We start from the raw sequence: 21,501 nt of genomic DNA on the forward strand, positions 1-21,501 counted from the left end.
CTTATTCACAAGTTTTGTATTCAATAAAACCACAGAAAACTCAGGATGTAGTAAGGGTTTTCTGTTTTTATTTTATATTCAGTGTTTAAATAAAAAACGCACAACTTTAGTAACAAAGGAAAAAAAACATGAACACCATACAGCATTCTTACGTGTTTCAGCACCACTGAGTTAAATACACAGCTAAAAAATATATCAGGGAAAGGGGCTTGTTAAAAGCTTTAGAAAAACCCTGTAACAGGTAAATATGTATTCACTCTGAACACAAAATACAAAGGGACAGGGTTCAAGTCAGTGGGACCTGGAGTGGGATTTTACTGTCCCCCTTCAGTTCACAGTCGAACACCTACAGGAACACATGCATGTCTTTAATTCTCTACCGCTAAAACAAAGCCTTCCTTTAATGAGGTTAATAATACAGTCTGATTGCACTGATCAGGGCCACCCCCTTACTATTATTATATTTTAGTAGAATTAAAGCTTAATAACCCATGCATTTATTTAAAAATCAATCCCACTGAGTGTCCCAGGGCAACAGTGGGGCGTTTCACTGGCTAAAAACCGCAAGATATATTTCACACAAGGAGTGCCCAGAATCAGCATTATTAGGAAAGGCCTTCTGTGAAAACGTGAATAAAAATAATTATATAACCTATCCTTCACAGTAACACTTAAAGTGCTTGGTTTTGTAAATAAACTGACTGAGGTGTTAAAATGAGTTGAAATACTGTAATTGCAGCTATTGATGCTGATGTAGTGGTTGTTTAGGTTGTTGTGTTGATACATATTTACAAGGATTCCAAATTAACCTTTCCTTGTGGAAGATCCCCATGCAATCTGATGACACACAGGAATATAGCATCCACACAATGAACAGACAGACTGACAGAAAGATATGTTTGGAAAAATGTTCTGTTGTGGAACCAGAGGAATAGGCTTATATGCCTTTTCGTACTGAAGCAACTATTTTTTCTATTAACTATGTTAATACAAAATGAAAATAGCCTACTGTATATAAATCATCATTGACTGGGCAGCTCAGGGTTTGCGAAGAATAACAACTGAAGCAGGTTCCACAAGGCTGTGTTGATAAAGCCTCCCCCACCACACTGCTATTAATCTGTTCCACCTTATTAAAGATAACACAGAAAATAACCTATTACATGTTAGAGTAATTTAAGAGTCTCTACAGTTCTTTTTCTTCCAGTTTTCATAACATTAAGGAATTTACTGCTCCTGTTACACAAATTTAGTGTGGATGGAAATATTCTATAGCAAAAGATGCAAATATCTGCAAATACACAGTTGAGTGCTAAAATGCAACAGAAAAAAACTGACAAATGAGACTCCAAATTAGATTTAATTTGCTCTACTGGTGCATTTTTTTTGTAAAGAGAGCCTAGCAAATCCATACTACAACATTCATCTTCAATAGCAAGCAGTTGTGGGTTTTTCACATTGAGTGAAATGGTCATACTAGTTTATTCCAGACACACCATCTGAAATAACTCTTATTGACAGGAAGTGAAGGGGAGGAATATCAGGGCTACACAGGGTTCAGAGTCTCATATTTTACTCACAGGCAGATATGGACTTCAAAAAGAATACCAGTGACTAGGTTTTCCATTTTCACATTCTCACACCATCTCTCACAACAAAAGGTTTACAACTGTTTTAGCTGTTACTGCTGCCCAAATGAACTGCTAGAACTTATGATTCCACAAGAAAAAACAAGTTGTATTTTGTTATTGCAAAAGAGGGTGAATGGCATACTGAGAGAGCAGACACATGCAATAACGTTGAAAATGGAGTAGAACGGAGATCAATCTTTTACTAAGAAATACTGGCATGTTACATAAAGAGCTGCAGTATTTTGTAATCTGGTATAACACTATTTTTGAAACTCTGTGCTGTTTAAGGGTAGGTTAAGCTACCAAAACCTATAGCAGAAAGCAGATATCTTACACATTAGTGTAAAGAGAAACACATCTATCTAAAAAACATTATTGAAAACAATAATGAATAGGAATAAGCAGAGAAAATAAAATGTTCTATTAATCACACCTCCATAAACTTACCAGAATTTAAGTTAAAAAATTTCAGTTTCATGTGTTAACTCAGTCTTTCCTGTAAGGATATGAGGGTCACCAGTCAATTACAGGGTACACAAATACAGGCACCTCTTAGAGGTTTCGATTAACCTATCCAGTATAGCTTTGGAAGTTAAGAAAATTAGAACACTCAGCAAAAACTCATGCAAGAATGGGGAAAACATGCGTTTTCAGTGCGAAAATGAAGCAAGGACCCAACATCTGTGAAGCAGCAATCCTTACTATACTACCCCACAAAAGATGTTCTTCTATGAAGATTTCAAGTGATTCTTGTTTAAAGAATTCCGTCAAGGGTTTCCAGAGTGTAAAAGTAAACAAAAAGTGTGTTACAGAAGGCTATGTTTTGAAGTACAGAAAACTGAAAGTGTACTTACTACAGACCACTATAAAGAAAACTGCTATGTAAATATTTATAATGTACAGCATTTAAGGTCGTCCCTGAATCCTGTCATTTAAATTAGGTGCACCCATGCAAGTCCCCAAAGCACACAACAGAAAACTGCCGTTAGCATACTTGAAAGTTACTCAAATATACCTGTCTTTTTGTATTCCATGTGTCTAGGGGCTCAAGGCTGCAATATACGGACTTTTGCTTCTCTTAATAATAATAATTGCTTACACTTATATAGTGCTTTTCTGGACACTCCACTCGAAGCGCTTTACAGGTAATGGGGACTCCCCTCCACCACCACCAATGTGCAGCATCCACCTGGATGATGCGATGCCAGCCATAGTGCGTGAGAACTCTCACCACACATCAGCTATCAGTGGGGAGGAGAGCAGAGTAATTAAGCCAATTGGGGATTATTAGGAGGCCATGATTGGTAAAGGCCAATGGGAAATTTGGCCAGGTTACACCCCTACTCTTTTCGTGAAACGCCCTGGGATTTTTAATGACCACAGATAGTCAGGATCTTGGTTTTACGTCTCATCCGAAGGATGGTGCCTGTTTACAGTACAGTGTCCCTGTCACTAAACAGCAATTTAGTTGCTGTATGAGTTCCCATGTTTTCCCATGTTTTCTTTTTTGAAGATCTTGGACTGGAGCATCTGCCTTGATTATTTCATGCTGTTAAAATCCTGTAGTGACCAAACTAACAAAGCAAAATATCTACATGCACAATTTTCACCCTCAAAAGAAAAGCTTGACTGCTCTTTGTAATCCAACTTCACACAGGAGGAAAAACTTAACATAGACTTTGGGGAAGATATCACTTAAAACAGGGCTCTGTTCTCTTTAAAAACAATTCTATTTCAATCTCTCCTACAGCCACTATGAATGTGGGATTCATCCTGAAACTGTTCTTAACTGAAAGAAGTGGCAAGTGCAACATTACACTCTTCAAGCAAGCCAGTACTGGTCACAGGCACAAGGCAGATCAAGATATCATATCACTGGGTAGTCATCGTTTAATGACTACCTAGTATTATGCCTGGATGTATCATCTTTGTTAAAATAAACCTGGTAACCTCCAAAATAACACAGATTAAAGGACAGTTGCATTATTTCACCCTGCCCTAAATGGTGAATAACTAAAACTTCTATTTTAAATGGTTTAATAATATAGCAGGTACCAATTTACCTGCACTCAGAAAAAAAAATAGTGGCAAATGTCCTGATTCCAATGAGATACCAATGGAGATATGTGAACTAAAATGAAAATCAACAATAAAAATGGCAATTTTAGCTATTTGCGTTTTATTGACAAAAGTCTCCATGTGCTATAATTTGTAAAAGGTGCACGATGTTCTCTAAAAAGTTGTTAACACAAGTCTCTTCTGCATTAAAACTACTTTTCATTATTTACACAGTAAATAGAAATTTGGCTCTCACATTTCCTATTAAAGCTTTTAAAAAGCAGTCTAAATCTGTATCAAACACACCCAGCATAGATAATGATGAAGCATCTGCAGATTTACAATAAATATAAATGCTTACAGTTTATATTTTTCTGCTTTCCAGGGTGTCATTATAGTATTTCAGATCAATGCTTTGCACATGTAGTAAAAGGGAACATGAAGATACCTTTAAGAAGGGCTGCACTTCACAGTGAAGTCATTGTGTAAATCAACAGCAGGATGGCTAAAATATGGTGCAGAAAGTGCTATTAATGTGACAGTAATGTGTAACAAAGCTATAACTGCTCACCCTTCCACACAAGTGGAACACAAACCCAAGCACAGTTGCCAGCAGTCTGGTCACTTTTGATTGACACTACCGCCGTGTGGAAGGCATTCAGTTTTCTTTTTCTCACACTGAAGCACTTTCTGCTTCTCTGAAAGAAATCTAGCACTAAGAATCATCTTCCAAGCTGCTCCGCAGCTCATGGGCAGATGCACTGGACTAGAACACGGAAGCTCTCCCACATAATTCCGGATCCCCCAGCATGTAACAGCAGCTTGGAAACCAGCTCAAATCTCTCCCAGGATGTCTAAAAATAGACCAAAACCTGCAGCAGCTGTCTGCTCGCTCTCACTCACAAATATTCATTTGATATGGGAACAAGGTTTCTTACTGATTTGAGGCTCTGACTCTTACATTAATGTAAAAATGGAGAAGACAACAAACACAGAACAAAAAAAAACATCATGTAGAAAAATCAGTAGCCGTCTGAACACACACCATGTAAAACCTGGCGCACACCCATTTATAATTCACAGCCCATTGCCAAAGTAAATGAAATCCTGCTAACAGTCCAAATAAGCATTTCTCACTTTGCTAAATTTAGCTTTTTAGATAATATAGGCTTATTTGCTGTACAAATAGAATTTAGCTTAAATATATTTGTATATATTTATAGAAATAAAAACCTTTTGTTAAAGTAGCTAGTGTTTCATAGTCCCATTTTCTTTTATAAGTGCTCGTTGTCGTGATCTTACTTCCATGATGGAGGAAAAATGAAAAGACCCTTCATTCCTTAGTTTTTGTTCAGGGAAATGACGCAGTGGCTGTGTGCACTCTGGGAGCACAGCTCTCACACCCCCATATTTCCCGGCAGTGTGTCTGTACTAGAGCTCTATCAAGTGCAGAAAGTCTCCTTTGCTTACTCGAGAAATCTTCCTGCACAACCCGCCTGGACATTAATCAAAAGTCTATACAGTCTTAAAAAAACATCAGTGGAGGTTTCAATGGCGTAACAGTTGTAGTATTTCTTTATGCAAAAAGAATTCATTGCTTTAGGATTTGTAGGGTCTCTTTTTTGGTTCAAGTGTGCTTCCTTTATTTTGTCAACGCAAAAGAGAACTAAACGTTCTTAAGAGCATCTTCCTCCAATTGGCACGATTAAACCCATCCTGTAGTTTGGCTCTGTCTGTAGGATGAGCGAAAATCAGCTGCCCTACTCAGGCAGCCGCAAACCGAGGACGATTTTGACAGAAAATAAAAAAGTCACATAGCATCCGGCATGATCCCAACCTTTTAAAAACTGGAAAAAAACTGAAAGGAGGGAACTGAAGCCAGGGCTCCTGTAGCAACTCCATGAGCTTATTGACTGTGCTGAATATAGCAAATGAGCAGCTGATTTAACAAGAAATTAAATGGACCAAGAAATATCATAACATTTGTGGAATTCTAAAGGAGTGGTGTTATCATTGTTGCTTTCATAGCAATGTCTTGTTATTGTCTGTGGGAGATCATTTCAGCAGAGACTGTGGTGCATGCACTCACTGCTGCAGAACTGCCCAATGAGAACGGACTGTAATGAAAGACAATGCACAAAGTCAGCACCAGGAATTAATCCTGATTCCTGTGGAAGATCTTGTGATCCAGGTTCCTCCAAATACACTGGATCTGGAGCTTATCCTCTGTGCTCTGTCAGAGATTTGGATTGGAGGGGGACACTTGGATCTTAGGCTGTAGGCTAGGGAAGGCCTCAGTGCAGGTTCCGCTGTAAAAATAGTCTTTTAAGAAATGTGATCAGATGCTCAAATAGATGGAAATGCCCAATGGTGAGCAAAGAAAATTAATTCACTCATTTAATGTGGGATCCTAGGAAACAGGAGGAGCCAGAAGGATTACAGCGTATCAGAAGCAACCATAAGTAAGCTGGTGTTCAGAAAACTTAGCAGATGGCTCTCCTATCTGACTTCAGAACTGCAAGATCAGCAGCTAATGGTCTCAGTCATTTTATCATCCCCACTGCAAACTGCACCTCAGTTTCTTTATTTAGCCAACTACTTTCATTTTATCCAGCTTAACAGCTGTTGTGTTAAACCTGACCCTACAATAACTGAGTCAGTGTTTTCAAGCTTTAAAAAAGTACGCCGTTAATATATTGAAATATTCCAGCAGCACGTCCCTTTGAAACTGAACGTTTTTCTGGCAATCTCAACAAGATTGTCTCAAGGCAAAAGGTGAGGTCTACTTAAATTAATAAATACCTGTTTTTGTATTTACTAAATTAAAAAATCAATTTAAATCAGGATTATATAAAAGTCAAGGTTACAAAAAAGAATGGTTTATTTCCAATCTTCTTTTTAGGTTTACTTTAGTGGTAAGCTCCTTGGTGCTTAAGGTTTTGGCAAATGTCCTTTTAGGACTTTAAAGTGAAACTGTCACTCACCTTAAGAAGGCCCCACCTTTGAGCAGAGGCCACACAGCAGCACTGGCATATCTGGACTGGGACAGAGATAAGCCATGAAGTCCTGGCTGAGGCTCTGAAGCTCATTTCTCTTCTACTATGAGTTCAGTTTGGACCCACACAAGAGGCCAGAGAAATAAAAATCACCCCGCTGCAACCCTGCGTCTCCTCTGCTTCAGTGACACATGGGGTCAAATCATTTACTTTGCGGGGCACTAAGGTGGAAACAAAAGTCTTCAATCTAATGTTGGGAAACTGCATCTTTTTTCTTGTGCATCTTTATTTTGTGAGGGCAGATGGGAGAAAAATCTTAAAACCAAATTTGGCAATAACTTACTAGAATCCTGCCATTACGTGTGCTGAGAAAAGCCTTCGGCCTCCTGGCCATAAAAATACAGTCCAATCCATCACACATACGAGTAGGGCGCTGGGCCCCCTCTTCTGTAAACACAGCTCAAGGATTGCACCAGGGAGAGCAGAGCCTCACTCGCCTCCTCCCCCCGCTCTCCCTGCCCCGCCCCCCTGGCCAGAGATCGAAGCGATCAGTCGGGCCCGGTGGTGGACACCGAAGGCTGCACCGCCTCGCTGAAGGCGGCTGCGCCCCCTTCCTCCTGCGAGGGAGACTCGTCCTCGTTCTGGCCGCGCGAGGGCACGGTGGTCTCGGGGGAGGCGCTGTGTGAGACCTCCTGGGGGGCGCAGCCAGGGTGGTTCTTGCGGAAGTGCTGGTTGAGGATGGCCTGGAAAGGGAAGCTCTTGCCACAGACGTGGCAGTGGAAGGGCTTGTTGCCCGTGTGCTTGCGGATATGGTACTCCAGCTGGTCCTTGCGTGTGTACTTCTTGCCGCAGATGCGGCACACGAAGGGGGTGATGCCCATGTGCAGCCGCATGTGCCGGTCCAGGCTGCCCTTCTGGTTGAAGGACTTGCAGCAGTAAATGCAGGTGAGCCGCGGATTGTAGCGGAACCAGCGGTCGCCCACCTGCTCGCGCAAGTACTCCTCATAGCCACCCACGTCGAACACTGTCTGCTCCTCGCCCTGAAGGGGACAACAGGAGGACAGCGTTAGATGTAAGCAGCTAGTCGATATATATAAACTCCCTTGATCAGCTCTCGAGCTTTTAACGCACTTTTGTCGTCTCCCTCAAAGTTAAAGTCTTACTGCCAAACCAACCTTTGATACAAAAAACAGATAAAAGAAGAGAAAGAAAAATCATGAACAACAGACAAAACTAAATACACTATGCTGCTACATTCAAATTAAGATATCCACACATTTATCAGTAAGTACTCTAATAAACACTTTTATAACAGAGACTGAATAGCCTCAGGGCAGGTGCTCTTCTGAAAACCGCTCTGTTCTAGATTTCACACATCTTAGCACATGCCGAGGGAAACGCTGGGTGGGAATGGTTGCTGATTATCTTCATTTTTTTATTTAAATGTTTTGCATATGTGGAAGCAACAGATGGTCACAACCAAATATTTTACAAGCAGTGTGGATTAAAATCTGCACCTGTTTCCTCTCCCAAATGGCTACTTTCCCACACTAGACCATTACAGAAAAAGTTAACATGCTCTCAATTGTTGCCCAGTAAAAATGGACCATGGCTTCCTGATACACACCAAACATTCTGAGCTGCCTGTGAAAAGAGTCTCTGATGGGCTTTCTTCACTATCTGGTGCACATTGGTCACCCATTCCAAAGTGGAGGAGATCGTTGTGCCAAGAAACGTAAAGGTATCTGCCATCTCCACTGACCATCAATCTAAAGAGGTTGTAGTTCATTCTTGTCACATTTGAAATGAAAGATTACTTCTTTGATTTTAGTAACATTTAGCTAGACATTGGTTTGACTGCACCAGCTCACAAAAGCAGCCACCTCCTTCCTGTAAAGAGATTTGTCATTTTTAGCCCAGCCATTGTGGTTCAGAGGGACTGGGATAGGAGCCCTGCCAAATGAATTAATTTCACAGATTCGGTAGGACATAACACAATCATTAGCATACAAGGAGTACACAAGTGTTGACATACAGCAGCTTTGGGGTGCACCTGTATTTAAAACCAGTGGCTGAGAGTGTTTCTGGTGTACTTTGACCACCTGCCTCTTGCCTGAAAAAAATCTGGAAACCAGAAACACACTGATTGATTTACACCCATGTCAATCAAATGATGAAAGAGCCTCTGGGGGACTTCTGTGTTAAAGGCAGTAATCACTGAATCATAGCCAGTATTTAATAATTGATTGATTGATTTCTTTGGAAACGCAGACTTAAAACAAGCAGGAATCCTAGACTGTTGCAGTGACACATTAAACACCTTAGGATGGGTGACAGCTGATCTGCATATGATTTTAAAGTTGAACCTGAAACATGATCTGGGCCCCCGGCTTTCCTGCCATTTTGTTTGCGAAACTGGTATCTAACCTCATGTTCACCAAGGATAAAGGGAGGGGAAGAGGTTTCTAGAAATACATTAACTATTTGTTGAAGGCAGTCTTGTACCTCAAATCTACTGTAGAAATTGTTCAACTTGTCTGGGAGCTTTGGATCATCATCAAGAGGGTTCTTGCCCAGTCTGTAATCTGCTGCAGGCCCTGCCATACCCCCTTCCTGTCTTCGCTATTCAATTTGCTTTCTAACTGATCTCTGTATTGGGCCTTTGCTTTCTGCACTGCACACCCAAATTCATATTTGGTTGCTTTATATAAATTTCTATCACCACACTTAAAGGTCTCTTTACAGGACTGAACACGGTAAAAATGGCTTTTCATTATTTCAGCCACAATCATTTTTTTTCCTGTTACTACGACTGACAGCCATCACAATTAAATTTCTCTTAAAGCTGCATTAATGTTTGAAGTGACCAGATGAGTGTGTGATCTGACACCAGACATTATCAAGTTGCAGACCCAGCTCTATCTTTAAGGCATCCCTTTTTCCACTTTCAGTCTAATTTGAGACTGACTTGTGAGAAATATACAGGGAGTACTTTTAGCCATGCAGACTAATTTAATCTGATAAATGAAACAAAGGTGAAAAAAGGCACAATACTAAGAAGAAATCCCATCACAAGAAGACTGTGACACTACTAACATCCTATTGTCTGTCTGGACCTTGGAACCTCTGACAATGAATTCTGGCAGGGCCCTATGATTTATCCTTAGCACTTCTCGTCTTTTTCTTAGAGCATATGCTCAGATGCTGAGAAAAAAGAAAATGAATGCATGCTGAGGTTTTAAACTGGCTTCATGCAACTATCACAATCAGCTTCCTGACAAAGATAGCGTTATCTGATATGTTAAAAGACCTTTATGCTGTCTCTGCTTATGTTTTCCAAGTTGCTTTCACATTCTGTGTTGTTTGCTTATTCAGTCTAGATGTCTACTCTTAATGATTTAAAATACATTGAGGCCTCTGTCATGGTCATCTTTATTAACTCAGGGCTAGCAAAAGATTAAAATCCACAACACACAGCACCCAGAGTATTGATAAGGGGTGATTTTCTGTAGATGGTCAACTGATGTCCTTGTGTTAGTCTTGGTCTCATGGCAAAAACGTCCATGGCTGAAATCTTCCTTCCTGAATCTAAAGTTTGTTTCCTGCTGCCTTGGTGGGGCTTGAAAAAAAAAAAAAAGACCTTAATCCTACAGGGAGCTCAGGATCGCCTGAAGGTGAAACAGGGTTGTGTACCTGTGAAGTGGGCTGTCTCTGATCATCCACCCTCCATGGAGACTCGCTCTTGGCTCTCTGCCGCTCCGCCACCACCACCACACTGCCCGTGGGGCTGAACCTGGCAGAAAAGAGACACCCTATGAGGAACAAACTCTTGCACTCACTCATCAATAGACTACCACTATCAAAGACTACCATGTTAATACAGCGACCCAGATGCTTACACACACAAAAGCATATAGATGGTCGGCACTTACTGCTCCCAGCCTCAGAATCCAAAGGAAATTTCTGCTTCTCTTTCAGTAGTTCAGCACTTAATAACACCTAAATAATTCACATCATGTAGTAGTTTTAACCCGATTGTGAATCTTAACTTAAGTTTTGACATGATTTGCCATTGAACTCCCGAACTGAGCTCCAGGCATTCAGGCCGAGGGCCTGGCTCCACACGTACCTGTCTGTTTCGCTGAAGCTGCTGGAGGGCTGGGAGCCCTTGGCTCCTGAAGCCCCCATGCTGAAGCCCTCCTGGGGGAGTGAGCTGTGGCCAGTGGTGTCGATCATCATGGCCGTCACTTCCTCAGCACTGCTTCCCTCCTCCCCGGAGGCCTGTGTCTCAGCTGCCATCCACTCCTCCAGCCGCTCTGTCTTGATCCGCAGTCCGTCCACCACCCGCACATCCTCCTCCAGCGCGCCCCCCCGCCCCGCCTCTAGCCCAGTCTCCACATACCACTGGCCGGCCCGGTTGATGCGCAGGATGGGCTCCTTGCCAAGTCCCTCTGAAGCACCATGCTCAATGATCTGGGGGCTCACATCAATTACCCCTCCCCCACTACGACGGCTGCCTCGGGGGCTCCCATGACGTGGGCTGAGAGAGCGGGGTGCACCACCCCGGCTGGACTCCAGCGACCGGTCCTGGTGCTTACCCCGCGCTCCCTGGCTCAGCTCGGCCTCCACGTCAGCCACGCTGATCTTGAAGTGGATGCTCTCCAGGATCTGGGTGCACTTGTCGATGATGTGCTGCATCTGCAGGAAGCTGGCCGCTGTCAGGTAGCTGATGATATCGGCCAGCTGCAGGCACAGGCGGCCGGTGTAGCAGAAGGAGAGCAGCTGCTCAAAGACAGTGGGGTTACGGATGACAGACAAGGAGACTGTGCTCATCTCGCTCAGGGACATGTGATCACGGAAGTAGGGCGAGCTGGCAGCCAGGACTACCTTGTGAGCACGGAAGCTCTGTCCTTGCACGTTGACAATGATGTCACACAGGCGGCCTTGCATGCGCAGCTGATTCAGGTGGGACAGCACCGAGTTACTGAAGTCAGGGATCTCTAGCTGGATGCTGCCGGCTCGCTCCATACTGGGTAACCTGGAAAAGAACCAGGACAGAGAGATGGGAATATGAATATAATTCACATCTGCTTGTTCACAATTTGCTCAAAATGAAGGAAGTCTGAAATATCCACAGTCTAAAGATGGGCATAGGGGTGGGCGGTATAACCGGTATAGACGGTATACCGGTAGAAATATGTGCGACGATATGGATTTGGCTATACTGTTTATACCGGTAGAGAATGGATTTTGATGTTTACATAGATGGCGCCGCCAGCATCGTTGCAAAACGGTGTTTGGAAATTTTTATGATTGACCTGTCATAGTTTAAAATTCTAACATATATTAGCTCCAATTCTAGAATTCTGAATTTAGAATCACCTAAAGATGAAACATGTATGCGAGTATGAGGAAAGTACGAGAATGCGCTCCGAATCAAGCAGTTCTAGTGTCAATGTGAAAAGAAAAGCCACAATGCAGACATTGCTGCCTGAGTCGTTAACTAGTCGTTGTCCTTATGATAAGAAAAGCCAGTGGTGGAAGGACATTACACATACCATAACTGTGTACCTGTGTAAGGACATGGTACCCATCCAAACCACTGAGAGAGATAGCTTTAAGGCACTGGTGGAAACACTGGATTCCTGCTATGTAATACCAAACCGCAAATATTTCAATCAAACCGAAATCCCAAAGTTGTACAGCATCTGTCCTGATAAAGTGGAGGAAGAACTTGCCAGTATTACACACTTTTCTACTACAACTGACCTGTGGTCAAGCCGCACTTCACAGCCATACTTTGAAGTATTACATATTTACTTATATAATTTATGTTCATAAGTTTATTGTATTGTTTCAGTTCTGCAAAATAAAAATGTTCTTAAAATGATCGACTTCTACTTCAGTTCAATGTGAAATTTCAAAAATATTAAAGGAAAAACACAGTAGCTAACCAATAGTTAATAATAACCTAATAGTTAACTCCAGGCAACTTATTTACTATCCAAGTCTTGTACTCCTTTTAAAGCATGTTCTATTGAAAGGATGAGAAAAAAATGTATATTATATGTTGTAATGTATATCATAACTGTCCAAAACTAAAATTATACCGTGATATAATAATCTTTATATACCTTTAAAGGTGGCTTCTCAAAGCGCTTTACAGAATGACAACAGCAACAACAATTAAAAATAAACAATAAAAAATACACAAGATAAACACAATGAGAATACACAGAGGAGCCAGTAGATGGTGGTACTAAATACAGTAGAAGCAAGGAATAAAACCAGTTAAGCAAAGGCTCTTCTAAAGCAGAAGGTTTTGAGCCTGGATTTGAAGGAGTTTAGAGAAGGTGACTCTCTGATATTCTTGGGGAGAGAGTTCCAGAGCTTAGGGGCATAACAGGAGAAGGCCCTGTCACCCATAGAGTGTAGACAGGCTTGGGGGACAGTTAGGAGATCAGAATTAGCCACGCAGAGCCTTATAGGTGAGCATGAGGATTTTGAAGTAGACACGAAACTTGACAGGAAGCCAGTGCAAGGACTCCAGGATAGGAGTAATGTGATCACTTAGACCTGGTCAGGAATCTGGCTGCTTAATTTTGGACATACTGGAGTTTGTTCAATGTGCATTTAGATACCCCCCGGAGAGTGGAGCATGACAGTAGTCAATTCGGGAGAAGACAAATTTGTTGATCAGCTTTTCAGCCACAGTTAGTGATAACATAGGGCGTTGAAAAAAAAGGTCTTTTAACACCATGATGCAGATGTGGGTCAAATGTTAAGCCAATCAAAAATCACCCCAAGGTTTTTTCAATTTAGACTGAAGCTCAAGTACAGTAACATCCACAGACAGGGTTACAGGACTGGCTTTACAAAGTTGATGGGGGGTGCCAATAAGCATGTTTTTGGTCTTGTCACCATTAAGATTAAGAAAATATTGAGTCATCCAAGTTTTTATGTCAGAGATGCTATTAGAAACAGCCACATCAGTGTCAGGTTTGATATGGATGTATATTTTAGTATCATCAGCATATAAATGATAGTTGAGGCCATGTGATCTTAAAAGCTGACCAAGTGAAACATGTAAATACTGAAAAGTAGGGGACCAAGTATTGAGCCCTGAGGAAAACCAGACTTAATGTGACCAATTTCAGACCTAAATCTGCCAAGAGAGACAAAGTGACAGTGATCAGCAGTGTCAGAAACTCCAAACACAGTCTCAAGACGAGAAAGTAAGCTGTCATGGTTAATAATGTCGAAAGCAGCACTGAGATCAAGAAGAAAGAGAACCAGAATCAGAAGCTATTAGAAGATCACTGGTAACTTGAGTTACAGTTTCTGTGCTGTGAAGTTGACAAAAGCCAGATTGGAGGGGTTTGAAAAGGTTATTTACAATGAGGTGGCTATATAATTGAAATGTGACAGCACGTTCTAGAACTTTTGCAAGAAAGGGTAAGTTGGAGATGGGGCAAAAATTATTTAGATTGTCCAGAGCCATGTTAGGCTTTTTTGGCACGGGGGTAATGGCAGCAGTTATTAAGGACCGTTGGTACAACACCAGTGCTCAAGGATTCATTTATTATATTGAGAACAACGGGGCAGAGAGAAGTGAAACAGGACTGAAATAAAGTGGTGGGAATGGGATCTTATATAGAGGTGGTGGATTTAATGCGTGAAACTAGTTTACTGAGGGATGCAGAGTCAAGAAGAGCGAAGTTGGAGAGAAGGGAACCAGAAAAGTTGGATAAGGAGGAAGGAGATGTGTGAATGATATGCATTGTGGAGAAAAAGTTATGCCAGATGTTGTCGATCTTGGAGCTAAAGAAATCTAAAAATGTGTTACAAAGTTGCAATCAGGATGGTAATGTGGTGGGCCAGTCTGTTGATGGTGGAGAAAAGGTGTCTAGGGTTGTTATGGTTATTTTCAGTGATGTGAGAGAAGTAGCTAAATCTAGCAGACTCTGTCATATCCTTATATTCAGACAAGTAATCTTTCCAAGCCTGATAATGTACGTTTAGGCCAGAAAGATGCCACCTATGCTCAAGTTTCTGGGACATCGAAGATGGTCAGTGTACCAGGAGGCAGAGCGGGAAAAAGAGAGGGTTCGAGTTTTTAGAAGAGAAAAGGTGTCAAGGTAGATAAAAGAGTGCCATTAAGCAAATGTATTTTGTCCTCTAGCAGGTCAGAGGTAGAGAAACAAGATAAGGAGGATAGAATTTGTGAACCTAGGCTGATCAACTGATCTCCAGTTGCAAAAATGTACGGAGTGTTAGGGGGAAGTATTAGAAACAGGTAATTCCAGATTAAAAAAAATAGCTTAGTGGTCAGAGAGGCTTAGTTCAAGGGAAGAGCAGTGGGAAGCAAGAGTCATTTGCAATGATTAAGTCTAGGGTGTGTCCTTCGTTATGTGTTGGGCTACGAACAAACTGAGTAAGATCAAAGCATCCCAATAGAGCTAGAATATCCTTAGCCAAACTGGAAGACCTTGAGTCAATGTGTATATTAAAGTCCCCAAGAATAAGGATCCTCTTAAATCTGAGGCATAAAAATGAAAGTAAATCCGCAAACTCACCTAAAAGGGCACTGTTAGGTTTGGGTGGTCTATAAACTGTGGCAATGATAGTAGAGTTGGGTACAGAGACATTTAAAACAAGACACTCAAAAGAGGAGGGAAGAGGTAAAGTAATGGGACTTAAGTTTTAAAGAAGATTGTAACTAACAATTATGTCCCCACCTCTGCCTGAGAGACGCGGAAGGTCAAACAACCCATACCCAGAAGGGGCTAGTTGGTTAAGCAGGAGACCATCGTTTTGTCTGTGCCAGGTTTCGGTTAAGCACAGAATGTCCAGTGTTTTATCTGAAATAAAGTCACATATAAAAAGAGACTTATTGTTCATGGAGTTTAGTGCAGATCTGGCCAGTCTCGAGGATCCAGGGGGAAGCGGAGTGGGTTCCAAGTGCAGTAGTGAGAGTAATTTTTTTAGGTCGGCGCTGGTGCAGGATGGACTTCCAGTCTTGCGCCAAGAGGCAGGGATAGAGACTCTGTGCGTAGAAGAAGGAAAGAAACAGCGTTCTGTGCCGGGATGGATGGAACGCATCGGTCATAAGATCCCAATATTACAGCAATAATCAAATGTGTCTTTTACCAGGAAATAATTCTGTTTTAGTTGCAGCCGTTGCAGTGAGGTGTACCTTAGAAGCATGTTAGAAGAATCTGCGACGATGCAACAAGACGGGAAGGAAATCCTGAATCAATGCAGTAGCAGGAGGTTAAAAGTAATCAGCTGAATAATTTCATCGGGGAGTAGTCGGCTGTAGAAGCAGCAGTCACAATGCAAGTGGATGTCGTGTTTGTAAATTGCAACGTGAAGCGGATTTAAAAAATGGTGGCAGAGAAAAAAATATAAATATATTAATTTTAGGCCGTATCTCCCAGCCCACTTTGTTAACACTTCCAGAATATGCTGGACCAATTAAAAACCCTTACACAGAAAAAAGACTGATCATGTACTTCAGGTACCAGTTATTTCAGCACATAGCCTTCGGCATATAGATAAAAACAGCACAGTGCCACATTACAAGTACAATCACAGCACCAACCATTACAGCACAGAGCCATCTCCCATTACACCCAAAGCCATTACAACACAGTGCCATCACCACAAAGGCCACTACAGCACAATCCCATTTCTCATAGATCATCAAAAGCACAGTGCCATCATTACAGTGACAGCATCAAAGCCAACACCACATGGACTATTGCACATTGCAGCTGCAATGTACTATTTATATAAATCCTTCCTTGGGTGTTTTTACAATTTGTTGTGTTGCAAGCTCAAACAGAAATTAGTACAAGACATCAGGAAAGGAGTATAAAACATAATGATTTTAAAAATTCCCAAGAGCAAACATTATGAAATTGAGTGAATACAGAACCACCCAGACACTTGCTAGCAACTGGCAAGAAGGAGCTTGGTTAAAGAAGCAACCGAGAACCAAGTGACCACCCTGACAGAGCTATGGAGTTCCATGGCTGAGATGGGATCACAACAATGACAGCAGTCTCTGCAGCACTACCCAGATTTAAAGGAACAAGTAATAGGTTTATCCCATGCTGAAAAGAGAAGAAAGGAAACACTACGTTTTGGCTGTGGAGCCTTCTTCAGGTTTAGGTTCAGGTTTACCCAGATTTAGCCTCTATGGGTGAGACTCTAGACGGGTAGTAATGGCACACGTTGAGTTTCCACGAAGGCACATGACAAACCCTGGAGACCAGTTGTTAGAAGATTCTTTCATCTCATGAAACAAAAACGGAATTATTTGGCCTGAAAGCAATACTCTATGCCTGCCACAAAGAGGACGCAACAATATGTCTACAATGAATCGATATGGTGTTATCATCTTTTACAGTTTTTCCATTGTTAATGTTTGCCTTTTATCTTTTTAAAAAGTATTACTTGAAAGTAATGTCATTTTATTAGTCTTTTAAATTCAAGGGATAATATTCATTGAATGTTTATATTTTCATTGTTTGCTTTTTTAGGTTACATGCACTTTAAATTTTTGTTTTAAATCTTGTCCTGTTATTTCAAATTAATAAAATGTGACTTAACCATGGATTACAAGCACCTGTACAAGAAAACATAGAGCGAGCTATGTGTGTTCACTGTGAAGCATAAAACGCAAACTTGTAATTTCTGTATGTTAAATAAATGTAAACACCATTACTCTTCAAAGGAACAAGTAATAGGCTTATTCCATGCTGAAAAGAGAAGAAAGAAAACACGTTTCGGCTGTGGAGCCTTTTTCCGGTGCTTCCTCGGACCCGAAGAGAGAAAACAGAAGAGAAATTGAGTCAAATTAGAGAAAGTATAATCTGTGCTCATCAAAGATAGAAGTCGGCCACCCAACCAGTGGATCCAACACCCAGTTATTTATAAATCCTCTAATAAGCCGGCGGAAAAGTGAGGTGACTTGTTTGAATACAAATTGAAACTCTTGCACATTGGTTAACTGTCTTATTTCACTGTGTACTGCACATTCAAAACTGGAGCAAAGGTGCGCTCTCTACCACAGAAGCTGTTGGCCACGGTCCTTAGTAGGACAAAGTGTAGATTTGAAACTCTGAAAATATACTCAACTTCTTTACTTTCTTTCTCTTCTGTTTCTAAGCATAACCTTAACTGCAATTATAAGGACACAACGTGTAATATTAATTTTGCAGGCACCTCTGGGTTTGTGAAGAAAGGAGCTGGTTTGACCGTGGCTTTTAAAATAACAGGAATGACGTTGTGTACATCAGACGCGCTAACCTATCTGATCACAATTCGGACCCATGGCGACAACCTTAGATTTTGCACTACATTAAATTATTGATCCCCCTCCAGTTTCAGCTGCACCTCAATGTATCACTAAACTGAGCAATTAGCTTAATAGATTAATCGAAGTTGCTGTCTTACCTTCTTTATCTGGTGGAATGCGTTGAAAGCACGGCAATGCCTGGAAACACTGTTTCTATTTAAATATGTTACCAGCACATGGATTAAGGGGGTTTCTTGAAGACTATTTGCACATCCCTGAGCCCTTGTCGTCACCGTTGATCCGCTCGACTGTGTTTGCCTGCAAGCTAATCCTCGGCACTGCTACCTTGCCATAGCTCATTAGACCCCGCCACTACAACATACTAGAGTTCGGGGATGAGCTCAGGCCTACCCGCTCCCCTCTGCGCCCAGGTCTGGGGAGGGGGTTGGTGCAATCCTAAATCACAATTAAAATTCATGAAACAAGCTATACGGACCTATATCTTACTTTAAACTCCAGCTAAGGACAGTTCTGCATAGAAAGATTAAACGCACATAACTGAATAATAAAGTATATTTTCGAAAAAATATTTCTTCGCCTTTCCCCTTTTGCAGCTCATACTCGTCCATTACAAGGGGCGGGCCCCAAAATTGCAGAAAGTGTTTGGCGTTTCGGGAAGTGTTGTTTTTCAGGAAGCAATGGACCGAGAAAGCTGGTGCCACGCTGGTTGGGTTGAACATCAAGTCCCATCTTGCCTTGCTTGAAAACAGAAGAAAAGGATTCTGGCACTTGTAGTTAATTATTTTATAGCCAAAACATTCATTGCCGGCCGAACACTGCACTTATATCTTAAAGGCTTTTTGCCGAAAGAAACAGCTATCCATAATAGGTCTCTGTACGTTGCTGAAACAACAGAAGGGAAACATTTCTTAAAGAATTAGACATTTTCTTTAAGAAAAAAACAGCGCTTCACTTGATTCGATTAAAGTAATATTTTTCTATATAAATGCTGTTTTGTATTAATTATAAAAATTGTAGTTTGTTTTTATTCCAGTCGAACAATTTTTTACATCGCCTGATTCGAGGAAAAACGTTTTCATCCAGGCTGAAAAATGTAGTAGAGATGTAGTACTGGGAATCAAACGTAATCTCAGGCTATCGGATTTAACAAGTCTCTTAAACATGTAAAATATATTTTATATTAATATAATTCTGTTAATGATTGCACCATTAAATTAACGTAGGATAGTTAATTCTGAAATAGCAAACACGAGATGATAATCATGGAGAAATTTTAGTTCTTCTGATTGAAACGAAATCAGAAGAAATGTTAATGTTTCGTAATCACAAAACAGTAGGTAAAAACTCAGTGAACAATAACATAATGGAACATGATAGAAACTGTAAATTTGTGGTTACAAAATACCCTACTCTAGCATACAGAACTTTAAGCAGACTATTCTCGATATGTTTTTTAAGAGTTTGTTTTCTTATTTTTGTTTAAATACAATGAGCAGTTTTCCCCCCATTCTGTAGAGATCATTGGTATTACATTTGAGATAATGCTCTAGAATGAAAGGATTTTAAGTCTTCAAAGCAAATTTAAAATCTCCATCAGGTTGAAAATTCAAATAAATTAACCTGTGATAAAGAACTCAACTGAAAGCAAAACCCTGTGGGAATTGTTTCCATCCAAGGTGGAGTATCATTTGGGGTGGGTAACATATCTGTACCTATCAAGTAAAACTCAAAATACTTAACACTCTTTAAAAGAAACAGTAATAGCGAAAATTTTCAACATACCATTATGGGTACAAAATGTATGAATAAGTTTATCAAAATTAATTATTGTAGAGTGTTAGAGAATAGTAACATAACAGATCCTAAAAAAGTATTTTGTCAGCAAAGTTTAAACTTTTTTCTTTACAGTCAATCACTTTTTTTATTGATGATCATGAAATTAATTGAATAATAATTACAATATATTTTAATTTTAAGTAATTAATATTAAATATGGAAAATGTTCAATTAATACATTTATTTAGTCATTTAGCTAAACCAAAAATATACTTTGTGTTCAACCCAGTCTTTCTAAGTGATCATAAGTACTGAGACACATTTTGGTTGTATATCCCCTAAAGCAACAACTGCATTTAGTTTGCAACCCATAGAGACACTGTGTTTTTACTTACACTTGAGGTGTTCTTACACTTTTCCCTCAGCATGTAAAATACTCAGCTGGATTTAAATCTGGAGACTTGTCCTGTCTGAGATTTCCTCGTTTCTACTCACAGCCTTCTTAGCTGCATGGGTACCCAATATCTACGGAAGCAATTTCTAAGATAAGATCACTTTATTAGCCATATACAACTTATTGTATTAGGAATTTGCTTGGGGTCAGAGCACAAGGTCCTAAGGGAGTAGAATTTCTCTGCTGGCCATGGGATTTGAACCAGCAACCTTCTAGCCACAGGTGCAGATCCTTAGCCACAGTGCCACCTCTCCACCCAATATATGATTAATTCTTTTTAGATCTTATTAGAGCTATTAAATCTATTTCCTCAAATATATTTTAATATCATATCGTACATTTTGCTTGACATGGGACTCTTTTTTTGTTATTGGTTGATTATTATAGAATTCAAGTGAAGCCACTAGAAAAGTGAATAAAACCTTCTGACAAACCTTACCCTAACTTCAACTGCCACCATGAATCCCTTTATATGCCTAAATTAAAAGTCCATGTAATTAAAAATTAAGCCCATGTAAGCCCATGTGACTCTCAGCCCTTCACCAGTTCACCTACTGTAATTAATCGTTTAAAGAGCTTTGTGAAGTTTGCCTACCTACAAACAGCACAAATGATTAAACTCCCCTCATTCGTTAAGGTCACTATCCGAAAAAGAAGGCGCTAGGAAGTTACTTTCAATGGTACATACCGGCACAAACAGAGCACTAACGAGTGAGACCGGTTCTGTTCCCCTACGACGTTGTAGGGGGGCCGAGTGACATCATGACCCCGAAAAAGCAAGGCGCTATATCTCGGAAACGAAAGCAGCAAAAAATCCTACTTTCAACGGCACAAACTGGCACTAACAAATGAGGTGGGTTTCATTTTTTTTGCTGTCTGTATGGGGGCCAACTTCACGGAGCTCAATGTACCCCAATGTGAACCGAAGGTATGCACGGACAGTAGAGGCCCTAACGCCCTCTAGTGGCATATTCTTCCACTGACGCTTCCACTTCTAGTTTTCCTCAACTAGAAAAGCGTGCTTTCTTAACTACTTTTGTGGTTAAGGTCAATTTTTTTTCGAATTAATTATTATTTAATTAATTTATATTTCAAATAGTTTTAAGCAAATATTGAAAATATTAAATATTTATGATACTATACAGATTTATGTTACTATAATGTCAGTGATCTGACTCTCCAGGAAATGCCCACAGTCATGTTTCCACAAGCATTTCCCAATGGTAGCTATTATCTTTTGACCACAGTACTTAATACTGT

General features: G+C 40.5%; 1 protein-coding gene across 4 annotated transcripts; it reads right to left on the reverse strand.

Annotated features, from left to right (window-relative positions):
* Positions 1-46: 46 nt before the first annotated feature.
* Positions 47-18,668, reverse strand: zbtb37 (zinc finger and BTB domain containing 37). 4 transcript variants are annotated; one of them, XM_088598844.1, is made up of 5 exons: positions 18,149-18,668; positions 15,424-15,546; positions 10,815-11,723; positions 10,379-10,478; positions 47-7,725 (listed from the first exon to the last, which is right to left on the reverse strand). In XM_088598844.1, exons 3-5 carry the CDS (start codon positions 11,711-11,713, stop codon positions 7,234-7,236), a joined length of 1,491 nt encoding a protein of 496 aa, XP_088454970.1. In that variant the 5' UTR covers positions 11,714-11,723; positions 15,424-15,546; positions 18,149-18,668; the 3' UTR covers positions 47-7,233. The 4 variants fall into 4 exon arrangements, with proteins under 4 accessions (XP_088454970.1, XP_088454972.1, XP_088454969.1 ...); XM_088598846.1 differs by lacking the exon at positions 15,424-15,546 and having other exon boundaries at positions 10,815-11,467; positions 11,573-11,723; positions 18,149-18,667; XM_088598843.1 differs by lacking the exon at positions 15,424-15,546 and having other exon boundaries at positions 18,149-18,665.
* Positions 18,669-21,501: the final 2,833 nt, after the last annotated feature.

The sequence above is a fragment of the Lepisosteus platostomus genome, chromosome 11 (assembly GCF_059453375.1).
Source record: "Lepisosteus platostomus isolate fLepPlt1 chromosome 11, fLepPlt1.hap1, whole genome shotgun sequence".
Classification (NCBI taxonomy): Eukaryota; Metazoa; Chordata; class Actinopteri; order Semionotiformes; family Lepisosteidae; genus Lepisosteus; species Lepisosteus platostomus.